Raw genomic sequence first — 21,024 nt, forward strand, 5'->3', positions numbered from 1 at the left:
CCGATTTAATGAGCAATTTAATTTCAAGAGACCCAGATTTACTGCATGCACCGGCTTCATTCATTTAAGTGTGTATACATAATCAAATACACATGCTCAAGTATGTGGAGGAATTTTTTTTCTTTTGTATTTCCCTCACACACACGCGCACACGCAGAAAGTGCCATCCTTTTGGGTCCAATCGATTCATTTAGTTTACCTCAATGACACCGGAGCCTGCTGGAAATATCCTGTCCTTAAAATCTTCCTTCCCCCCTCCTTAAACGTCTGCTTTGGCCCGACATGATGAATGATCGCTCGGGCCAATCAATTCTATTTAGATAAGCTCGCCTCCAGATAGGACAGGAAAAGGAAGAAGGATGGATTTTTTTGAGTTATTCAACACGGAGGCCCAAGGTTATTGTTATTTGGGATGTCCGCCAAACTGATATTTCACGGGTAGGGCGGACTTGGTAACTGTGCGAGCTTGAGGAGTCTCACAAAGATGATCGAGGTGCAGAAAAATGGCGTTCGCTTTTCTGTGATAACCGGACTGCGGATCTAAAAGGATAGACGCGGTGTTGTCTTTGTCTTAACAATCTTTAATTTTCACAACTGTCCACTCTGGTGTTGGCTTTTCAAAACCTTTAACCAGTTTTCCAAAGTTACTGCAAAAAGTTAGGTTTTCCTGCAAATTGTTTTCCTGAGCCATTCATCGGTAGATATGCTTCATCATCATCATCATCATCATTTTACTATTGAAAACACAAACCTATGGTTCAAATGCAACCTTTGGACAGATGGCCTCACATTTCTTTCAATCAGGTTTTTTGATATGAGACAGAACTCATAGCTGAATCAGTGACTGCAAGCTGCCCAGTCCCTCAGGCAGCATTTCCCCTGTCATGCTTCATGGCCGGTGTGAGGTTCATTTCCCGAAAAGCTGTCTTTGGTAGGTGCCAAATATGCCTGCTGTTATTGTGGTCAAACAACTGTCACGAAACTGGCAAACCTTAGTTTTCTTTAAATGTTCTTTCTGGAATTTTAAAGCTTTTTCCTGGACCTGCAGCTCATGCAGGTCAAATGTATGTCAGATCTCTTTGTACCTGAAGAATCTGCAGATCCTCTGATGGCTTTTTTGTTTTCAGGCCACTCTCTGAATTCAGTGGCCTGCCTGTCCTGGAAGAATTGTCATTACCAGACCCATTCTAATTCTGTGTTTGTGAGGATTTGATTAACGTAGGGGTGTCATTGTGTTTTTATGTGACCTGAGAACACCTACACCTTTATCTTTATACACATTTGTTCTTAAAAGAATAAAAAGTTTATTCAAATAATTTGCAAAAGTACTTTCTATGGTGAAAAACGTATTTCTTTACTTCCCCTTTACCCACATATATGTTGATCTTTTATATAAGCTGTGATAATTGCTTTAAAACTGTACTTGACTGTGCACCTCCACAAAATATAGAGTTCAATGCAAAAGTCTTGAGCCATCCTTTATTTCTTTATATGTTGCTAGGAACATGAAACATGGAAATACAGCATATGAAGCAAAAACAGAGTTTGTGTAGTTCTACTGAGCTTGAAAGTCAGTACTGTAATGACTTTAAGTAATGTTGAGGTGTGGGCTCTGGAGAGGCCAGTCCACGGCTGATAGCACTTCCATTCTGGCATTATTTTACTGCATTGGGAGTGTGTTCGGGATCATTGTGATGCTGAAAAATGAAGCTGTTGCCAATCAGACGCTTTCCAGATGGTTCATAAAAAAGTTATGGTACTTTTTCTGTATTCAAAATTATTACAATTTTGACAAGATCCCAAGACCACTGGCTGAAATCCAGCTGATGACAGGGCCTCCACCATGTTTTACAGATCCATTCATCTGTCCATGATGTATCTGGGTGGATTTGGTTCCTTAAAAGTGCTGATATCACAAAAACGAGCATGGATAAATGTTCATACGTCTTCCCTTGTCAACCTGCACACCCCTGTACAGTCTCATTTATTTTAAAGTCTGAGGATATTCCAGTTATTCTAAAGATTTTAAAATCGTGAGATTAAAGTAGGCATCACTGCCTGGGGAACATTTGAATTCAAGGCCTTAAGTCAAGCTAACACACCAGCTCAGCTCCATTTAAATAAAAATGGATAACAATCCAGCCTTATTAATTTACATGTGTCTGGATGATTTTACCAGATCTTCCAGCTTCACCCAGATGTAAAGATTTTCACCTAAAGTTCCTGCAAAATGACAGTGTCTGCAACAAGAACAACAGCTTTCTAAACTGGATCCGGTGTTTAATCCAAGCAAGACACTGACATATGGGCCTCAAATCAACACTTTGCCCATGAGATGTGACAGTTCAGCTACCAGCAGTAAATCTCTCTCTGCTGGTATCAAGTCTTCATTGACATCTGTTAGCAAGCACAAGCTTCCTTCAGGAGTGTTACAGCTTGTGAAAGTAGCAGGGTTGGAGATGCTTAACCCAACAGCTCCACTGTGTGGCTCATTTGGAGCATTGCCTGTAAATAACTATGAGACATTTACACATTTTAATTGTGAATTACAGGCTTTTGCTCTCCCTTTATGAACTGCAGTAGTATTATGTGCAAACACAATTCAGGTTCTGCCACTGACTCACTGCTGATTCATACTATATAATACAGGCTTTTGTCTTTCTTTTCCTTTTTTTTTTTTTAAACATACGCAGTAAAGAAGCCTGCAAAGCTGTAAATATTTTCACAGATACCATGGAAACAAATACTAATACTGGTGTTGGAGGCACACTGCCAAACACATTTATGTGCTGTTAATAAAGCTTTAATGAAAACAATGAATTGTGCCAGGAGTCATTATTTACCTTTTGTACTTCATTAATCTGTCAACATGTCACACTCCTTAAATCAGTATGGGTGTCACTATGACTCACTATTTACTCACACGACACAGACATGTGTTACAGACATGTAAGAAGCTCTATGTGAAGGGTTTTCAACATTTTCTCAACAGCTGATTTAGTTTCAGGGTGTGAAATCTCAGAACTATAAAACAGATTCTATGGAAAAGGCTAAAATAGTGAAAACATCTTTAAGTTGAATTGTTTTTCAAATGGAAAAAATATATACATATTTCTACATACACGGGCTATGTATGTCAGTGAACATCTTGTACCAGACATATCAGTGCTTCCCTTCTATACTTGATTAATCTGAAGTGTCACAATGAAATAAATGACTCTGCAGATGCTGAATGTCACTATGCCACAGAAAGTTATAATAAATATAAACTGACTTCATAATAAAAATGTTTGCTGGCATAGAGAGATCGGGAAATGATTTATATATATATGACCATTAAACAATCAGGAATTTTTCATCACAGCCACGATGATTGCATCCTAGATTTGCAGCTTATTCTAAAAAAAAAACAACATTTTTTTTTTAAAGAATCATTTATGCTACGTTCCCTTTAATGCTTCATATTACTTGTTCAATTTTGAAAAAACCCAACCTGTAATTAGCCGCTATCCTTACTCACAAATGACTACACAAACACATATGTGACACAGGAATAAGTCTTGGGATGATTATTTCTCCGGCTTTTACATCTGCCTTCGAGTTTCAAGTGAGTGACAGGAAGCGCTGACATGAAAACAATCGACACGGCGATACGAGAACATTTCATTGCAGCATTTTGCTCTGTGGAAGCTCACTGACTGTCAAAGCGAACGCAAGTGAAGAGCAGCAAATGATATCTGAAAGAGGATAATGAGCGCTTGCTGCTTCATCGGCTGTGTGCAGAAAAACTCAAAGAAGGCAAAGTTAAAGGTGAGCCAACACGCAGGGTTGAAAAAAATAGGAATACAATATATTCAGGAGGGTAAAGGAGGAAAAAAAAATACTATTCTCTGCTGTATCAAACTGAGGCAAAATGAGACCGAGGAACTGTTAGGAAACAGCTTTTGATTCTTGAGAACAAAGCTGCACCTTTTGCACTTTCCTCATCATCACTAATTAAACAAACGTTAGTGTGTGTTTGTGTGTGTGTGTTGCATCATGTGCAAAAAGGGAGATTACTGCAAGCATAACGTAGGAATAGATGTGCAAAATGAAGGAAATTCAGTTTTAAGCAGGAAGGAAAACAGTATTTTAATGTCCACAGATGAATTCATAACTTATCATAAACAAGATGTTTCAATACAAGACTTGGTGACACAATTAAATAAGAAAGGAAGGAGATAAGAATGTTATCTAATAATCAGCTGCACAATTTAACAATTTCTTGATCACTAATTTGCAATCAGAAATTAGTTTTTGATGGGATTCACATTACTTATATCACACAGATGTTAGTGTGCCTGGTGGGAGCACATCAGCGGGTCCTCTATCCTCACTGACGGTCTTCTCAGAAGCTGTATGGACAGACACTTTGACGTAGTCACCACCTCCATCATTCCTTTGCCCTTTGCTTGAAAGCAGTGCCTGCTCCTCTCCATCCTTGTCGGGGTTGGGGGGGGGCAGTAATCTGTCTGTTCCCTTTCGCCACAGCCGACTCTATGTGTTCTGACGCAGGGCTCCTGGTCTCCCCCGTCTCCTCTACCACCGCCCGGCAGTTTAGGATGAGTGGCGGCAAAGGCACGCTGCGGGCCAGCTCCTCGATGTGACGGGCAAACTCCATAGTTTTGAACTGCGTGACCTTGGCGAGCTCCACCGTCTTGGCTGAAGTGACAATGGGGATGCTCTTGGCAACCTCGAATGCCTTCTGCAGCTTCTCTGTGCCCTCTGTCCGGAAGAACTCATTGATGACCCTCTCCATCTCCTTGAGGTGGCTGCTGACCATGCACAGGCGGGCCACGTTGAGGATCATGGTGATGGTGAAGGCCACCAGGCACACAACGACGAAATGCAGCCCCAAGCCACTGTCAGAGTAGGCAACGCGAAGAGTCACCGTGTAGTTTTGGGTGCCGCCGCTGGCGCTCGAGGCAACGCAGGTGTAGCTGCCACGGTCCTCAAACAAGACCTCGGTGATGTTCAGGATGCCTTCTTCTTGAATCTGCCACCTTCCACCTGTGGCAATAACGCACAACACATTTTTACTTTTACCACAAAGTTTCTCATTAAAACGTTCAAATCTCCTTCATCTCCTTAATCAGCAGCATTACCTAAGGCAATTTGTCAAAGACAAGAAATAGAAGGCAGTCATTCTTTTTCTCCAAACTCTAATCAGTACACATCTCTGTCACCTGCTGACAAATAGTTCAGCAAGTCAACCAGAATGACAATTTCTGGATTTCTTTAGTATTTGAAAATTAAAATACCTACAGAGACCTTTTGGTGACATGGTAACAAGTGTACAAATACAGAAGGTGGTTTTATTCAATGCCAGTGTCCTGGGTCTACAATTATTTAAATACAACATCGTGTAACACATTATAGCACATCGGGATATTATGTTAAAATTCATGGAAGTCCAATTATTAAAATGGCAGCACGAGTTAGGTTTGCAAAGTTACATCTGAACAGACTCAAAGACTTCGGGAACAATGTCCTTTAGACAGACGAGGCCAACGTGGAGGTGTTTGGCAATAATACCCAGCATCATGTTTGTGCTGATAAGCTGTATTTGATTTTTGTTAAACACCTCACACTAACTGTTTGCTAAAGGCCAACTGTTTGACAGCTAAAACTAGGCCAAAACTGGCTCATGCAACAGGACAATGATCCTAAGCACAGCAGCAAATCCACAAGTTGCACAGGCCCGGCCAAAGCCCGGACCTCAACCGGACTAAACTGCTATGAACGGACCTTCAATTTATTTCTGTTAAAGGTGGTTCAGCAAACTACTGAATCATGAGATGTACTTAATTCATCACACACTGCTTCTGCAGTTTGTGTTAGATAAATAATGATACAGTGTGTCACATAGTGTAGGCCAGCAGGGGGGTTTCTACGGAAGAGGATTAGGGCCACTAAGTGGGTACGTCTTTTTTTTTCTTCTTTTCCTGAATTCTGAGAAAAAAGTCAGAATTCTGACTTTTTTCTCAGAATTCTGACTTTAATCTCAGATTTTTTTTCCAGTGGCCCTAATCCTCTTCCGTAGTTTTCAGTGTCTGAACACACAAAATGTTATATATGAAATGAAGCATACTTCCTTTTTCCACATACTGTTTGTGACTAAAGTATTATTCATGGTAAAAACAGTAACAATGATTGACTAAGTGATTGATATGCTGGTTGAAAGGCAGTGCTTATGTGTCTTACTTTACATAAAACCTTTTTTTCCACTTTCAGAATTAAATGCCACTGAAATATCAGCATGAGCACTAACTCTGAAAGTATGTTTTTCAGTTCATTTGATTGCTTTCAGATAAAAATAAAAAAAAAGCCATGCAGGACGAAAAGAACTCGAAGCTGATCAAAAGCTCGCTGCTTCATTTCCTCGTCCTACCTGCATCGTCACCCTGCAGGGGTCCTTTAGAGTTGTACCAGCTGATGTTATCATGGGTCCCGGTCACGTTACACGTAATCAGCATGCTCGACCCCTCCTTCACCACGATGAGTGGGATGCTAGCCCGCTGCATTGAGGTCACCACCTCTGACCCATTGTGAGCTCCACCTGCTTTCCAGCAATTGAGCAGTAAGAATGTGGCGAGCCAGTGAGAGAGGTGAGGATTAGGAGGCAAAAACATGTTGAAAAGAGCCACAGGTTCAGCTCACATTGGGACGAGACAAACCTGCAAAACAGGAAAAGTCAACGGTCAAATCTGATGTAGCGTCATATGACTTAGCTCTTTAGTGTCTTTATAATGTCTGCATTTCATAAATTTGAATGTTTAGTATATTAGTATTTTATGCAGTAATCATCAGGACATAAAACCTTTACAGGACAATTTTAATTAAAAGGAAATCATTTGAGTTTAAATGTTGTGTTTAAGCTCTTCTTCCAGTGAGGTTTTTTTTTTTTGGTTGTTTGTTTCTTAATCTTTTTTTTTTTCAGAGCACTTTGTTGAATTCTTGATCTCATTTTTCTCCATGTCCCAACATTTAAATTACAAAATCATCACCCTTTTATTTGAATAACATTATAATTTTGTTCTGACGTCACTTTTAGCTCATTTTTTTTTTAATCTATCTTTTCTGAACCCTGTGTAAGTGTACTGAAAAGAAATCTCAGTTATTACATTAAGTATACGGCGAACGGGACAGGCGTGAGGCACATTTACAGTGATGCTTAATGAGTGCGCTAAACTAACAATTCAGAATAAATTATCAGAAAAGTGGGCAATTCCTTAATTCGTTTACAGACTGAAAGTATCAGTAAAAGGTACTGTGGTGCTATAATACACCGAGTTTTAAACAGAAATATAACATAGGTCAGACACAGCTTGATTAAATAACAAACTGGTTCTTGTTACCGCACTAGCGTCCCAGGCACGATAATGGTTTTCGAACTAAAACCATTCAAATTCCCACCTGTTGCCCACAGAAACCAAGGCAGCCAAATCCACCATCAGCAAGTGGCAAAAAACATCAGATATGTATGGGATTCAGTACCACATACGAAAGTGACCCGGGTCGGATGTGAAAATATCGGATTTGTGCTGTTCACACCGTCATACCATGATCGGATATGGGTCGCATAGGGTCAAAAAAGTCGGATTTGATGCGCTTTCGCCTGCAGTGTGAAGTTTTACAATTATTTTAGTAATTTACCTTGAAGTGTGACAGCCAAGGAAGCACAATCCATCCGATCCATTCACTTCCTAGTACAGGTATGAGTGACTGGGCGTGGTTTTCTGTCAACTCTTCCATGCAGGTAGATGAGATCACGTCACTGTCGCCTATTTATTTATTTTACATTTTTACACGATTTATAAGAAATAATCTAAGTCAAACAGTTTATGTACTGAACGTTTTGTTATTTATTCAATGATTCATTAGCAGTTTTTATCTTTAATCGTGTTTCTCAATTTTTTTTCAATAAGTAATAACAAGGGATATAATAGTCATTTGTATTTATATATTGTTGTTAGAATTAAACATTATTATTATTATTATTATTATTATTATTATTAAAGTAGCAATACATTAACTAAGCGCATTTTATTTTGACGTTTCCGGAAGTCTTGTTTTCTTTTTTTAATCCAGGACGACAGACCCCCTAATGGGACTGATTCATTTCAAAATAATATTGCAAAAACTGAACCCTAAACTACTAACCTAACTTTTCGGTTCGAGTTTGTACTTTTTGTAAATTAAACTTTGAGCACATTTGTTTTTTTCTCTTCTATAAAGATTAATACGTTTGACGTTACAGTCAATTTGTGAGCATCAATGTGCTACATACTTTTATTTTGAAGAGAATAACAGGAATTCGTGTTTTTCATTGTGGCTAACAGCTAGACTTTGAAAACAAAATATGACGTGGCTAATCCGGGTGGAAAAACCACAGCACGAAAACCTGAGCCATTAAAGTGTTTGTCAGAAAACTAGAAGTTGCTAAAGGTGTAGATATTAAAGTGCAAACCGAAACAATAAAAGGCGGTTCTTATTTTTAATTTGGAAGCGGAAACTACTGGAACTATTAGCTGATTGAGCTAACGTCACCTGCTAACATTACGACTTTGACAGCTGAGCAGGAGAAAAGGTGAGTTAATAGCAAGGAACTTAAGTTAGCTTGTTTTTTCTCATTAAATTATTAGTTTATTATAGTTGAACCAGCAGTCGATGCTAGAAAAACAGCTGACGCTCGTGTAAAGGATACTTGCAAGACACGAACTAGATGTTCTCCTAAACTGTTAGCAAGCGTTTTGAAAGGGAGAACTTAACAGTAAATCCAGTAAACATCCAGTACGTATTGATCCCAGCGCTAAACTATTACCACGGACTACAAGAAAACGTGACACACACATTTTTATGGTTTATCTTTATACTTGTACAGACTCCTACTTTTTCTTCTGTGCGATGATTGTTTTCTTTGCCACTTTGGACTTTCTATGTACTTATATATGATTCAGCATCACTACCTCCAGCTCCCATGGATAGCTAAAAGCAATGCAAAGTCGGATTAATGCATTAATCTCATATTGTAAGAATAATTAGATTTGTCCTGACAGCTCCACGATTTAACGCTTGGAGATGTGAAAAGCTTCTGCTTCAAACCCATAAGAAAATACATCTCTTTAGACTTGGTTAAAGCCTTGGTTAAGGGCTAAGCTAAAGAAACATTTAGTGCACCTCGTTTTTATGAGTAGAACAGTTTATGAACAGAGCGGTATGTAGTGTTTCTTCCTCTTGTGAAGCCCCAGTCAAAATATTTCTGCTTTTATGAAAAGACGCAGAGATTCCCTCACAAGTTTGATTTACTGGAGTCACTGTTTTAAGAGTAAGTCTTTTGAAATTAGTGATTATCTCCCTGACATTAGAATGTATCACCCCCCCCCCCATATTTCGTTTTCGTGACATAGAGAAATTGAAATGTTATCGGTATCCTGGACGTTTGAAATGTTTTCTCATTATCTTATCATTTGGGTAAAAGTTGGTAGAACTGCATTTTGGGTGAAATTATCTGGGTTGTATCACTATGTGGGATAGATGGTTGCTTAAAACAGTTAATTTCATATAAAAGGTCTCTCTTTTTTTCTACCTTTCTTTTCTTTTTTCATTTCTTTTGTACGCACATTTTGATAAAATCCTGAATTTGAAGCTGTGATTTTGTTGAAATGTTTCGATTGCAGATCTTATCCAAGTTTAAGTGTCGTTGGGTTTTTTGTTTTGTTTTTTTCTTTTTAACTGTAAAAACTTATAAAGTTATGAAGGTTTAAAAATTCTGAAAAAGTAACACAAATTGAAATCCCAGCCCATGTACATCAAGGGACTTTTAATTTGAAAATATTCATAATATGAAGGTAAAATTTTCAGTACTTTTTTAATGTGCTTAAGTTAGTGTGGAAAAAAAGAAAAGAACCCGGACTCCTCTGGGAGGTGAACTGAATTTACTCATGATTGAAACTGAATACTACTACTGCTATCATTACTACTACTACTACTACTACTACTATTAATAATAATAATAATAATAATAATAATTAAACAAAAAAATTAAACTGACAAGTGAAGTTGACTGACTCAGTTGAAAGGTTGACTGACACGTGATGAGGTGAGAAGTGCACAAGAGAGTTGACTACAAACCAGTACCTGGCATTTCCGCTACTATCCAAAGCAACAAGCAAATCATTTTGTTTATTGCCAGAGTTTATGCAGTGCCTTTTTTTTCTCCTCTTTCTTTCCAGGTATGCACTGAGACATTTGGTAACATGTCAGACAGTGAAGCTTCTTGTGCAGCAGCCGAGGGTGCAGAGGCAGCGCCGGAAAAGCAGAATGTCTCTCCCGCTCGAACCCCTGACAGCTCCTCTCCATCCACACCTGACATCTCCACTGATGTAGCTCCGACGAGAAAAGCCAGGAGGAGGCCAGAAACCCAGGCTGCGGACAAAGTTCAGGAGACTCCAAAAGAGGATGAGCAGCCAGCAGAGGTAGTAGAAATTGAAGTACTGCTCATACTCGAAGAACTAAAGATGATTGCAAAAAGAGAAGAGCTGAAGCCATAATTTCCATCATGACTTCTTTTTCATCCTGCATGTCAATAGCCTGATATTTGTGTTAAGATTTTGTGCAAACGTCAACAAAAGTAATCTCACCTTACTCATTAAAGTGCACTTAAAAAAAACACAAACACACTGAAATTTCCCACTTGAATAAAAGTATATTTCTGCCTCCCAGAACATATCATGTCACATAAACATCTTCAAAAGAAGCTTGTGTGTTTGGTCGTTGACACTGTAAAGCTATCTCACAGGGAAGTGTGATACCTGATGAGCGTGGGTGCAATAACACTTTCACATGAGATTCTTAATGACCCTGCTGATGTGCGATGTCATCAAATTATCTATTGGATCATTTAACAACCTAATGGGCTTAGACTAAATGGTCTGATGTGTTGGATAGTTATTCTTGTGTGAAATGTAAGTTTTAAACAAGCTGCGTTTGTCATAATCTTTAATGGTTTTCTGTGAAACCACTAAAAGGCATTTGTTGAAGTCATCTTTCTGTTTTACTCATTCGCAACATCTGTTTTGTGTCTTTTCTTCTTTATCCTTCTGTCCTCATTCTCAGACATCCAATCAGTCGACCGTGTCTCAGGGTGGCTGGGGTTACTGGGGCAGCTGGGGCAAATCCATCTTATCCACAGCAACAGCTACTGTGACCACTGTGGGTGAGTATCCAACACATCACTCAGTCTTTAGAAGTACACAGTTTGCTCCTCTGAAAAATAGTACAACACCAAGCCATTTGTTGTTTAAACGTAGTCTTGCTTTGGCCTTTTTCAGTCTGTTACTGTTAAAGCTTCGGCTATATGTACTGATGTCTTCTGTCTGTTTAGGCCAAGGTATCACTCAGGTGATCGAGAAGGCTGAGACATCACTGGGAATCCCCAGTCCAACCGAACTGTCAGCTCAGGTGGAGGAAGAAGAGAAACAGAAGGGTAAGGCCACATTATTGTGAATATGAAAAATGTTTGTTAGAACCTGGAGGATCAATAAAGCCAGGCTCTCCAGTCAAGATGATCAAGATGTATCAAAACACTTTAATGGGCACATTTGATTTGACTTTTCATCTGCTGCTAATGAACCAATCAGATGTTGATCACATCAACAATTAATATAAAAGCAAAATGCAACACCGGTACTTCAGATAAGACGAGAGCTGGCAGGAAATTGTTGATCCTGTAGATTGTTAAGTGGATATATTTGCTTTAGTACTCCGTTTCTGATGTTACAGCAGCAAATTAAGAGTTTTACTTTTATTTTGATTTAAACATCTTTAGGCTACTGAGTTCCTTCAAGTCCCATAGCTTTGTGAAGGAAAGATTTGTCCAAATGAAAATGAAATTAATTGAATTGACCCATTTTAATTATCTTTTTTTTTCTCTCGTGTAATCCTTGGACGTGGATTTTTATGTCGTTAGTGTCTTCTCCTGTAGATGGCACCAGCATGGAGCCCGACAAAGCAGTAGATGAATCGTCAGCAGTGGGAAGTGCGATGGGAATGTTGTCGTCACTCAGTAGCGTCGTCCAGAGCACGGTAAGCTGATGCTTAAAACCAGAGAGCACCTGTGTGTTGGTGCGACTGTTCTCACCTGACAAAAGTTAGGAATTTATTTTAGCTCACATTTTAAAGAAAAGTTTAAACTGGGCTTCCTCACAGGGTAAGACGGTGATAACAGGAGGTCTAGATGCTCTTGAGTTCATCGGGAAGAAGACGATGGATGTGATAGCAGAAGGTGATCCTGGCTTTAAAAAGACCAAAGGACTGATGAGACGGAACGCCACTCTCTCTCAGGTAGGTAGTAAATACAAAAACAAGCTAAAATCCTAAAATCTCACTCAAACTTAATGGACAAGAGGGAACATATATATATATATATGAAGACTTCAAAGCTTAGTGGCTGACATAGATTTCTGGAGCCGTGTCCCTTTCATGTGTCACACTCTCTCAACTCTGTCACTCTTTGTTTCTCAGGTGCTGAGGGAGGCGAAGGAGCGAGAGGAGCTGCAGTCAGCAGACAAAGACTCGGCAAATTCAGACAAGAAGGTGGTCGCTCACTACGGGATGCTGTTTGATGAATTTCAGGGTCTGTCACACCTTGAAGCTCTGGAGATTCTGTCTCGAGAGAGTGAGTCAAAGGTACAATGAAAGTCTCTGCCAAAATATCACTTCTGCTGTAGCTAAAAACATACAAAGACACTGTTTCTATGCTTTACATTTCAGGGGAATCTAGTAAAGGCGTCATTGTGTGTATTTTCTCTTGCGTGTGCTGTAGGTGAAGTCAGTGCTCTTGACTCTATCAGGAGACGAGCTGGTTGAGCTCAGAGATGAGCTCGACCAAATCAAAAGCTCCTTCTCCCTGGTGGAGTTCGATGATGAGGAAGTTGATGAGAGTAAAGGTAATGTCTTTTAAATCAGCTATAAAAGTTTCACAGCTGCAAGAAGAACCTGAAATAAACGATGGTGCATTTCTAATTGCAGATGAAGACGGATTAGAGTTTGAGAGGGAGTTAAAGGAGGCCATGGAGGGCCTCAGTGTTTCTGCAACTGCAGACAAACTCAGCAAGGTACAGCTCAAACAATTCACTGTGCAGAATCATATTCCTGCCAGTTTCTGACTCATTATTCGAAATGTTACAAGGACCTTAACTTGTCTCCCTTGTCGTTAATTTGATGGGAAAAGTAACAGAAATATGTCAGATACACTCACAGCTTTTAAATCTATTAGACTGGGCACTTTCTGATTTACAGTAACTGCTAATTCTCAACTCGCCAATTTCCTGTTAAAGTATGATTGCTAACATCCAACAGGCCTGTAAGAGCTCCTCCAGCCTGATTAATGAGCTGACCAAACAGCATGTGGAAACAGATGTAAATGAGGAGGATGTGAAGAAGCATAGTGTGGAGGTATGTCTTACTGACATCATCAACATAATTTTTTTTTTTCAGTGTCCGACATTGCAAGTATTGGACGTTTGAGGGTAATACTTGACTGCAGGATTTGACCAAGTAGCAATGGTGTGTGTGTTGAATCTTGTCAGGAGGTTCATGCTGCAGCTATCAGGAGTCTGGCCGAGCTGACGGCCAGATCCATCGAGCTTTTCCACAAACTGGCTGAGATGATCCTTTTCTCCAATGGCAGTGCAGAGGCCAGCGTCCTGTCACAGTAAGACACCATGAGCGGGGACTCAGGGGTGGGGATATTTCACTTTTTCTGTGCACTTTAATTAACTGTATACCTTTGTCATGCTGTCTGTTCTCAGGTTAACTGTTGTCCTGTGTAAAGAAATCTCACTGCTGTCCAAGAAGTTTACTTCCTGCCTGACAGCAGCAGGGGTAGGTTTCAAGATCCTATCCATCTGTTTTAACGTCAGTGCGTCACCGATACCTGATGCTTGTAAAGCATTTGTCCCACCTAGGGATGGGTACTGGTATCCGGTGCCATGATGGCACCGTTTCTGACATAAACGGTAGTAACCAGACCGAAAAGCAGCGCACATTTCGGTGCTTATTCAGTGCTTTTTTTTCCTGAGCTGTGATACACTTTAGATTCTAGCCAATCATGTTACGTTTCTGAGGATAGTAGGCGGGTCCAGGTACGTACGTTCTTTTAGAGCAGAGCTACAGATTAAAAACGCCCAAGGCGAAGCGGTCAAAAGTCTGGCTGTACTTCACAGCAAAATATGCAAACTCAGCAGCCTGCAACAAGTGCTTTAAGCTGATACTGTGATACAGTGCAAAGGAGGTAACACCTCAAATCCGATGAAACACCTGGCGACGCATAGAGTTGTTTTCTTTTTAAAAGCCGAGAAATGCGCCGTATTTGATAGCTTGCTGCGAGACCTCACACCGAGCGCATCTACTGCGGGTGGGTTGCCTGTTATCGGACCCGGAGTTAGCAACGTCCCCCAAAAACCCGAAGAGGAGAGTCCTGGCCCCTAGCCCTGGCAGTATAGCAAAAATGATGACGGATGATGATGGCAGCAGCAGCAGCCGTTCTTCTCTGCGTGAGTAGCTTAATGTTGTTCCAGTGTAATTTACGTTGAGTAGGCTAACCACGTTATTACATTAATGCACGTAAGGTGAACTAGCAAACATCATCATAGCTACATGCGGCTGTCCTCTTGTTTGATGGCAGGTACTCCCTTCACCCTGGCCAAAAAGGCTAAAATGACCAAAGAAAAAGTGGAAAACAGTTAAACATGAGAGGTTTTGGACAAAGTTTGTGTTTTTTCCGTTGTTTAAGCACTGCTTCCAGCCAAGAGTGATGCCATACAGTGGGGCAAAAAAGTATTTAGTCAGCCACTGATTGTGCAAGTTCCCCCACCTAAAATGATGACAGAGGTCAGTAATTTGCACCAGAGGTACACTTCAACTGTGAGAGACAGAATGTGAAAAAAAAATCCATGAATCCACATGGTAGGATTTGTAAAGAATTTATTCGTAAATCAGGGTGGAAAATAAGTATTTGGTCAATAACAAAAATACAACTCAATACTTTGTAACATAACCTTTGTTGGCAATAACAGAGGTCAAACGTTTACTATAGGTCTTTACCAGGTTTGCACACACAGTAGCTGGTATTTTGGCCCATTCCTCCATGCAGATCTTCTCGAGAGCAGTGATGTTTTGGGGCTGTTGCCGAGCAACACGGACTTTCAACTCCCGCCACAGATTTTCTATGGGGTTGAGGTCTGGAGACTGGCTAGGCCACTCCAGGACTTTCAAATGCTTCTTACGGAGCCACTCCTTTGTTGCCCGGGCGGTGTGTTTTGGATCATTGTCATGTTGGAAGACCCAGCCTCGTTTCATCTTCAAAGTTCTCACTGATGGAAGGAGGTTTTGGCTCAAAATCTCACGATACATGGCCCCAATCATTCTGTCCTTAACACGGATCAGTCGTCCTGTCCCCTTGGCAGAAAAACAGCCCCATAGCATGATGTTTCCACCCCCATGCTTCACAGTAGGTATGGTGTTCTTGGGATGCAACTCAGTATTCGTCTTCCTCCAAACACGACGAGTTGAGTTTATACCAAAAAGTTCTACTTTGGTTTCATCTGACCACATGACATTCTCCCAATCCTCTGCTGTATCATCCATGTGCTCTCTGGCAAACTTCAGACGGGCCTGGACATGCACTGGCTTCAGCAGCGGAACACGTCTGGCACTGCGGGATTTGATTCCCTGCCGTTGTAGTGTGTTACTGATGGTGACCTTTGTTACTTTGGTCCCAGCTCTCTGCAGGTCATTCACCAGGTCCCCCCGTGTGGTTCTGGGATCTTTGCTCACCGTTCTCATGATCATTTTGACCCCACGGGATGAGATCTTGCGTGGAGCCCCAGATCGAGGGAGATTATCAGTGGTCTTGTATGTCTTCCATTTTCTGATGATTGCTCCCACAGTTGATTTTTTCACACCAAGCTGCTTGCCTATTGTAGATTCACTCTTCCCAGTCTGGTGCAGGTCTACAATACTTTTCCTGGTGTCCTTCGAAAGCTCTTTGGTCTTGGCCATGGCAGAGTTTGGAGTCTGACTGTTTGAGGCTGTGGACAGGTGTCTTTTATACAGATGATGAGTTCAAACAGGTGCCATTCATACAGGTAACGAGTGGGGGACAGAAAAGCTTCTTACAGAAGACGTTACAGGTCTGTGAGAGCCAGAGATTTTCCTTGTTTGAGGTGACCAAATACTTATTTCCACCCTAATTTACGAATAAATTCTTTACAAATCCTACCATGTGAATTCATGGATTTTTTTTTCACATTCTGTCTCTCACAGTTGAAGTGTACCTCTGGTGCAAATTACTGACCTCTGTCATCATTTTAAGTGGGGGAACTTGCACAATCGGTGGCTGACTAAATACTTTTTTGCCCCACTGTATATGCCCCACAGCTGCAGAAAAGGCTAACACTGTTATCTTTTTACAAAAAAAACAGCTGAACATGAGAGGTTTTTGGACCAATTTTGTGTTCTCCATTCTTTAAGCACCAGTTCGAGCACCGTTTAAGCACCAGCACCGTTTCAAAAGTACCGGTTTGGCACTGGTATCGGATAAAACCTAAACGATACCCATCCCTAGTCCCACCACACTTAGATTTTCATATTTACTATGTAAATTTAAAGTCTTAAAAGTAACAGATGTTTTATTTTTCACTGATGTCATTTATTGTTAATCTGACCTCCACGTGTTTATTATTTCTTCATATTATCACACTGTTGATAAGGAATCATAGTAAGCAGTTCAGCTGATGTCTCACAGTTATTATATTATAAATATCATTTTAGAAGGAGATCTGCATTAGCCACAAACTTCATCATTTTGTTTCCATCCACATTTTTCTGTTTTTATGTCAAACTCTAATTTATGCTTCTCTTTGCAGTGTTTTCTCTTCCAAACCACTAATTCTTTGTTCCACAGAGAGATCATTTTAATTTAATTTTTTTCTGTTTTACAGTCAAACGAAAAGGGAGAAGTCCTCAACCCCCTGATAACAGGAGTATTTTTAGAGGTTTGTCATATTACTGCAGCCAACATATGTTCATTAATGAATTGTCCAAAATGTTTTTGTTTTTCGAATACATACAACACACCAGGGGTTCTGGCACTGTCTACTTTATAGAGATCCTCATCTTTTGGGATTCTTCGCAGTTCAGTATGTCAGTTAAAGGTCCGTTCGTGTAAAACAAGAAGCGTTCTCGTCTTTCCTTTTAAATTTGATTTGGTGTCCCACAGGGGTCAATTCTCGAACCTTCTTCATTTAGTCTGTATCTTAGTTGTGTTGTCTGTAAAATTCCTGATGACTTACTTTAGATGTCTGATTTTTCCAGCCAGTAGGGTTATGGAGAAACCTCAATATAATCATTTGCTGTAATTTAAAACTAAGAAGTCGTATCAGCTCATTGCTTCAGCAGAAGAACAGAACAGAATCAGTTATCTGACTGTCGTTGTTACTTAATTGTAAGAAAAGTATATCAAAAATATTTACTATAGCTAAAATAAACAAAACAATTTATTTATCTGCTGCTCAGAGCACTTTAACTTTTAGTTGTCTTGACAAGGACTGTGCTACAATGATATTAGAGTAAATTAAGACTTTTGTCAAAGAAACATTATTTCAGCTCATGACTGAAACATGACTAGATGTCAGGAGAAGATTAACAGCTATTCAACACGAAAGCTACGTTCTAATAGTCAGAGAAAACTGTGCTGAGACTTGATTTTATGGTGTTTTATACAAAGTGTGACCAAAAGCAAAAGCTGATTTAAAATTGGTTGGCTAGTTCCTCCACACCACTTCATCCTGCTTCATCAGGATCTCTGCTTGTAGAAGTTTGAGTTTTAAAACTTTATGATTGCACCCCATATAGATTAACAGACATTAGTATGGACATTTGGAGATTGATATTGATACTAACGTGTTCTTTGTTTTTTAAATCCCACACAGGCATCCAACAGTGCATCTTACATCCAGGATGCCTTCCAGCTCCTTATGCCGATACTGGAGATATCTCACATCGAGAGGAGAGTTCAGCTTACGCAGCAGTGACCCGCTAACCTGACCTCTGACCTCCACTACAGCCACTAAGCTGGGGCTCAGAGTCTCAGCAGAGAACTGACATATCTTTAAAATGTTTAAGTTGTCTGGTTTTTCAGCTCAAGACAAAATCTACTTTGAGATTAGGAGAGAAAATGTTTTCTTGTCAAACAGTGTTACCTTTCTGCGCATTGCTGGTTTATTTGGACTGTATGTTATATGAAGTCATTGGCGTACAGAAGAAGAAGAACAGTGTGGATTTATAATGAACGCAGAACAATTTTTACTTTCATTGCACAAAATACACTACCTTTTCTTGGGTGTTATTCATTCACTTAGTTCAGGCATCTCATACAGGATACCAACCAGTGATAACTTGTTTCCAAAAGAACATCTTAACAAAATAAATGGTAAGATGTAGACATGAGGCTTCACTCTTACTGCAAAGCAAATCATTGCTGGTCCTGGAGCAGCTGGACTCTAAGTGTGTTTGCTAAAATCTTCAAGACGCACAATAATTTTAGTTTTTGGCAACTTGTCCTTAAATCAGGGGCAGACTGAATGTGATAAGCCTACAGTTCTGTTGCTCTGTGGCCAACTGAAGGATGATATTTGGAGTTTTCTTTCCCTTTGTTTTAAACCCACATCCTTCTAGATTTACAGCCAATATCAATTTTAACTTTTGCACCATCACATGTCAGCACTCGTTCTATCAAACGTCTCTTTTTTAAAGAAGACTTTGAGCCAACATTTCTTTTACCACTGCACCACTTTTACTAGATTTGATAGAAAAATTGTGGAGCATTTAAAAAAAAAAAAGACCAACAAGCTGGTCACATAGCTTGAATATTTTACATTAATGCCCTTGCATTCTGTAAGAGCATTTTAAATAAACCTTTAAGAAATCGTCCAAATGTTTAAGCGATGCTGAGTTGAGATTCAGAGTTGCAGTTTGTTTAGGAGAAATGGAATAATAAATCTTGAAAGGGACGTATTATTTTCATTTCCTGCTCTATATTTTTGGTCTCTTTTTAAGCAGCTTTGTTCACAAATTCAAAATGAACCTCATTTTTCTTATACTGTACAGTTTATCATTTAACTTGAAACTCCCTTTGAACCAACTTTATATTGATTGGTTACCTCTTGTACAAAAATGTACAAGCTCAAATGTTGACAATCAAAAAAGTTTGAACATCCTGTCCTGCCACAGCTTATAATTTACTCCATGTCTGCTTTGTCCTTACTGTCCATCCCCAAAGCCTGTAGGTACCATGTAGAAAACCATTGTTTCATCAATTTTTTTCAATCAATGAAATAAAAAAGCAGTGCACAGCAGAATAAAACTCATTAGTGAGGTATACAAACATGATGATTGTAAGTGTCAGTGTTATAAGCCTGCTTTCCCCTTTTGTCATATATCCAACACGAAAGCTTCTGTCTGCCAAGAAGATAGAGGACTGCTAACAGCTGAGTGTTGTGGGCATGTAAATTTATGGTTTCGGAGTAATATGGAGCAATATACTGTACGCTATGGCATATTACTGAGATGAGATTCAAATAAATGTGCTTCCTTCAAGCTTTTTGTGTTTAAATTGCAGGGTTACATGTTGTCAGTGGTTTTTGACTTTTTTTGTGTGCACATACTTTCTTTGGCTTCTCGTGACTAAATTACCAGAATCCTTGGTCTGATGAGAAACCAGACGTGTTTTTTGTTAATCCTTTATAGAAGTTATCATTTCAATTTTTCAGTCTGGCTAATTGACTGTTTTCACTGTGGTTGTGTCTTTGGTAGAAAATAGTTCTTATGGTGGAGGGATTATCCAGATCAATGTAAAAGCACCTCTTTCACAGTTTACAACATTACAATTAGATTACCAGTGAAATTTATTAATGTATATGTTATAGGAAGTAGATATATGCTTGGTTTGATATACAGTTTGGTACGGAAGCTGCTCTGCCAGCAGCCGTAAATCACTACAGAGGGTGGTGAAGGCAGCAGAGCACATCACTGGCACGAGGCTTCCTGCCATTCAGGACATTTATCTCCAGTGATGCCTCCGTAAAGCACACAGCATCATCAAGGACCACAGCCACCCAGCACATCAGCTGTTCTCCTTGTGACTACAAGACTCAAAAACAGTTTTTACCACCAAGCCATACCACACCTCAACCACAACACTTAAACACACACAACACAGCACTCAGAAGCTACCCTGCAGCTTCACAAGTACTCTGTTTAATCTGCACTGGTCACTCCACTTTATTGTCATTGATATTTATATTTAAAAGTGCGATACTGTAATTTTCTGCTGCTCATTCCTGTGCAATATCCCATCTGCCCTCCCGTCATATTTCTTTTCAAGATTTTCTTATTTAATCACTAGTGTACATATATTTATATTTATAGATACATATATTTATATTTATAGATACATATATATTTAGTCATCTTTTCTCTTTTACCATGTCTCTCTAATATTTGCTCCTTACTATTTTTCTATTTTCTTTATTATTTTATTTTATTTTATTATATTTTCTTCTACTGTATCATGCTGCTGAGTGATTGCTGCTCGTCAAACACATTTCATTGCAATGTTGACCCTGTGCTAACTTGCATATGACAAATAAAACTGAAACTGATATATGAATATCTGAGTTAAAGCACAACAAAAATTTTAAAAGGTAATCCTGAAGTGTCTGAAGTGAAACCATCTAGATGTTAGGGAATTCAAAGTAAAAATATATTTGAAAGCAAAAAAATAAATAAAGATGAAAATATCCAAAAATGGAAACAAATGTACCCCAGCATGTCATCTTATCACTTTATATTCTCCGGTTCGATGGGTGGCGCTGTGCCCATTTGAAGGTTCTCACCTAATAAACGCAAAGAGGAAGGAGC

General features: G+C 39.5%; 2 protein-coding genes across 3 annotated transcripts; one reads left to right on the forward strand and one right to left on the reverse strand.

The window, feature by feature from the left end:
• Positions 1-4,105: 4,105 nt before the first annotated feature.
• Positions 4,106-7,798, reverse strand: LOC120734009 (microfibrillar-associated protein 3-like). Its single transcript, XM_040032556.1, has 3 exons — positions 7,696-7,798; positions 6,431-6,716; positions 4,106-5,049 (listed from the first exon to the last, which is right to left on the reverse strand). Exons 2-3 carry the CDS (start codon positions 6,669-6,671, stop codon positions 4,433-4,435), a joined length of 858 nt encoding a protein of 285 aa, XP_039888490.1. The 5' UTR covers positions 6,672-6,716; positions 7,696-7,798; the 3' UTR covers positions 4,106-4,432.
• A 568-nt stretch (positions 7,799-8,366) lies between these two features.
• Positions 8,367-19,701, forward strand: fam114a2 (family with sequence similarity 114 member A2). 2 transcript variants are annotated; one of them, XM_040032552.1, is made up of 14 exons: positions 8,367-8,629; positions 10,275-10,517; positions 11,158-11,257; positions 11,426-11,527; positions 12,011-12,126; positions 12,250-12,384; positions 12,565-12,729; positions 12,866-12,989; positions 13,072-13,157; positions 13,402-13,497; positions 13,632-13,756; positions 13,854-13,926; positions 17,046-17,099; positions 18,036-19,701. In XM_040032552.1, exons 2-14 carry the CDS (start codon positions 10,299-10,301, stop codon positions 18,135-18,137), a joined length of 1,497 nt encoding a protein of 498 aa, XP_039888486.1. In that variant the 5' UTR covers positions 8,367-8,629; positions 10,275-10,298; the 3' UTR covers positions 18,138-19,701. The 2 variants fall into 2 exon arrangements, with proteins under 2 accessions (XP_039888486.1, XP_039888487.1); XM_040032553.1 differs by having other exon boundaries at positions 12,026-12,126.
• Positions 19,702-21,024: the final 1,323 nt, after the last annotated feature.

This window comes from Simochromis diagramma, unplaced genomic scaffold (assembly GCF_900408965.1).
Source record: "Simochromis diagramma unplaced genomic scaffold, fSimDia1.1 OVJJ01000216.1, whole genome shotgun sequence".
Classification (NCBI taxonomy): Eukaryota; Metazoa; Chordata; class Actinopteri; order Cichliformes; family Cichlidae; genus Simochromis; species Simochromis diagramma.